Below are 3520 nucleotides of genomic sequence, written 5' to 3' on the forward strand. Positions count from 1 at the left end.
TTTTCACCTCTCTCCATTGTGAAAATTGCCCATTGACACCCACTCTCTGCTTCCTGGCCTCCAACCTGCCCCCCCTCAGGTGCCTCTTTTCTAGGCTGAAGAGGCCCAAACGACGTGGCCTTTCCTCATAAGGAAGGTGCCCCAGCCCAGTAATCATCTTAGTCGCTCTCTTTTGCACCTTTTCCATTTCCACTATGTCTTTTTTGAGATGCAGCAACCAGAACTGGACACAATACTCCAGGTGTGGCCTTACCATCGATTTGTGCATGGACAGTACTGTTCATGGAACAGTACTCAAGTTATTTCATCCCCCTGTTCACTGCTTTTTGGATCCAGGCCATTGCCTGTTGGTATGGATTTGCTTCAAGTAATGAACTAATTATTTGTAGCAACGTAACCTCTAAGGAGTGAAAAGCACCTTGTCAAATCATACTTTTGGTACAAAACCTCCATCAGAAGAGGAGGGAATTATTTATCTTTCAGTATGACTTATATAGACATAAGTTCTCTTCCTTCACTTTTGGGATGCCTCTTTGTGCTTAGAAAATTAATCCTGTTATCACAGGATTTTATGTGGAACATTCATTCTCATACACTGATATATGTAATATATGCTGTATTTAAAAGTACAAGATGTAATATCAAAAACCTTGAAATGGAACTACAGCACAAGCACAAGCTTGTAGTTAAATGGAACTACAGCACACGCCTATGTCTACTCAGTAGTAAGTTCAGTTGCATTCAGTGGGACTTACTCCCAGGTAAGTGTGCATAAGATTGTATCCTTACTGTTCCTTAATTCACCCATGTTTGCCTGGACCACAGGTGTACACGTTTAATCCCTGATACATATATGCAACGTTGGGCAGAAATGGCTTAAATAAATAGCTGTCAAATGTCATCTTTCTGATTTTCCTTCCCCAAAAATACCCCTCATATCAAAGTTGTTTTCTGTGTTGTTCTAATGTTAAAAATACCATATAAAGCACTGTTTTTTAAAAGGCCAAGCTCGGTATTGATTAGTGTTATATTTTGGAAGAAGAATTCTTCCTGTTTCTTCTTCAAACAGAAAAGGTATATTATTATGTATTTGCAAGAGGACTTTCCTGGTTTATGAAACTGCACAGATCTATGCAGATCAAAATCAAATGTTTCTATGGAAACAGTGAGTGTCAGAGTATCCCTGTTGATGACTTCACTTTGATCTCATTCCATGCAATCCTGCATGGACATCAATTTCCTATCAGACTTAAGCTATGATATCTTTTAGCTATTCTTGCCTATTCTTTAGCTATCGTAGCTATTCATATCTTTTGGGAGAGGCACCACATCAGTTTAAGTCGCTTTTATCCAATGGGCATAAGCATTAGTTAAAAGCGACTTAAAGTGATGTGGTGCCTCTCCCAAAAGGCAGGATTATGTAAGAAATGGTGAAAATGAAGGCAACATGACATGACATTAAGAGATGTGACTGTGTGTGTGTGTGTGTGTGTGTGTGTGCGCTTACCACTCTCAACATTCCTTAGACAACCATATTCTAGAGCAGGACAAACTATAGGTTTTCTTCCAGTTTTTATTAATGTTGTCCATCGATGGCTAAATACATCTTTTGCTTCACAGCATGCATGGTGGACCTCCACATTCACACACAAAGGATGCTGTTTTTTAATTTTTCAAATGTGTGTGGGGGGGGGGGTAGGTAAGAAACAGGCATGACAGTATGATAGGAAAATTCTATTCAATTCCTAATGCAGGTTGGAGAAGAGATGAATGAGACTGAAATCACTGAATTTGTCCTCATTGGATTTTCTGACCGGCCCAAAATGAAGATGGGCTTAGCAGCATTCATGGCCGTTGTGTATTTAGTGACCATAGTTGGAAATGGACTGATTGTCTTGGTGGTCATAGCTGAGCCCCGACTCCACAATCCTATGTACTTTTTCCTTTGCAATCTATCCATCGTTGATCTCAGTCTCTCTACAATTGGCGCCCCACAAGGCATTGCCAATTGCTTGGTGGACAGACCTGTCATGTCTTTTGCTATGTGTTTTACTCAAATCTATACTGGCCTATATGTTGGATCCACTGAATGTTTCCTGCTGGCAGTCATGGCTTACGACCGCTACGTTGCTGTTTCCGATCCACTACACTATACGATTGTCATGAACTGGAGAGTTTGCATTCTGTTGGCTGTTGCATCATGGACAGTTGCCTTCTTATTGTCTATAGTTCCCTGCCTTGCAAACCCAATCCATTTCTGTGGCTATAATGAGATAAATCATATTTTTTGTGAACTCCCAGCCCTCATGAAGTTGATCTGTTCAGATATGGCTGTGGGTCAGCTGACCATGTATTTTACCAGTACTCTCACAGTCCTCTTTCCCTTCTGCTTTATTCTCTTTTCCTATTTACGCATCCTTGTGGCCATTCTGAGAATCCACTCAGCTGGTGGCAGATGGAAAGCTTTTTCTACCTGCGGATCTCACCTGGTTGTGGTATCAGTGTTATATGGAAACTGTATAGTCGGGTATATCAAACCTCAGTCGAAAGAAACCCAAGATAGCGACATAGTTATTACATTAGTTAATGCAGCAGTAATACCAATGTTAAATCCTTTAATTTATACATTGAGAAACCAGGAAGTGAAATCTGCACTGAAACGACTCACAGGGAAGAAACTGTGAAGTGTGTCTCAGGGAAAGTGTCAATCTCAACATCTTTTTTCCTGGCCAACATTCTTCTTGTTCAATTTGCTCATGCTCAATAGTCAATACAAAACTCAGATTTTGAGCTAGCCCAATCCATGCAGTCAGCCTTTTAAATTTCTTCATAGACATTGTATTGGATGGTAGTCACTATGTGATTGAGGGTGAAAAATAAAATGTGAGACTCTCATCAATGCCTAATATTTTACTACTGAAAACAATGATTTTCAGGATGTTTATCCATGGGCAACCCAATCCTATCCATAGCAGCTCCGCCAGATGAGGTGTGCCGAAATGGCTACTGCAGTGGTACCGCTGGGGCCGCCAGAGATCTCCTTGTCCCCTTCCACTAGGGGACAAAAGTCCCCTTCCACTAGGGAAAGCACCAAGGTCCACAATGTCCAGCCCTCCCCTCGCCCTCCCCATGCCCCCACAGACCAGTGGCGTAGCTAAGGGGGTGTAGGGGTAGCAGTTGCACTGGGCATCAAACTTTAGGGGGGCAACAAACTGAGCTTGACAATAGTGACCAAAATTGTGAAATCTTGGTATGTATGAAGACCACCATGTTATATAGCATTGGAAAGGTAATTTAATGCAGAGTGCAATGAAACAAACCGCACTGGAATACCTGTATTCTATCAAAAGTTATGGCCAATTAACCAGAAAATAAAAACAACTGAAAATAAAATTAACCAGAAATTAACCAGAAAATAAAAACAACCAGAACAAAAAGTGGATTTGCTTAACTCCAAACTGACCTATGAGATTGATTGTTCTGAGTGCCAATGAGATGTTATTATGATACAGCATGGAAC

General features: G+C 40.9%; 1 protein-coding gene across 1 annotated transcript; it reads left to right on the plus strand.

The window, feature by feature from the left end:
• The first annotated feature begins 1748 nt into the window (after positions 1-1748).
• LOC136652719 (olfactory receptor 13H1-like) lies at positions 1749-2684 on the plus strand. The gene has a single exon (XM_066629640.1). It carries the CDS (start codon positions 1749-1751, stop codon positions 2682-2684), a length of 936 nt encoding a protein of 311 aa, XP_066485737.1.
• The last annotated feature ends 836 nt before the right edge of the window (positions 2685-3520 follow it).

The sequence above is a fragment of the Tiliqua scincoides genome, chromosome 5 (assembly GCF_035046505.1).
Source record: "Tiliqua scincoides isolate rTilSci1 chromosome 5, rTilSci1.hap2, whole genome shotgun sequence".
NCBI lineage: Eukaryota > Metazoa > Chordata > Lepidosauria > Squamata > Scincidae > Tiliqua > Tiliqua scincoides.

Bases quoted from the DNA above. Each gene is read 5' to 3' on its own strand.
- LOC136652719 (XM_066629640.1), top strand. From the start codon at position 1,749: ATGCAGGTTGGAGAAGAGATGAATGAGACTGAAATCACTGAATTTGTC.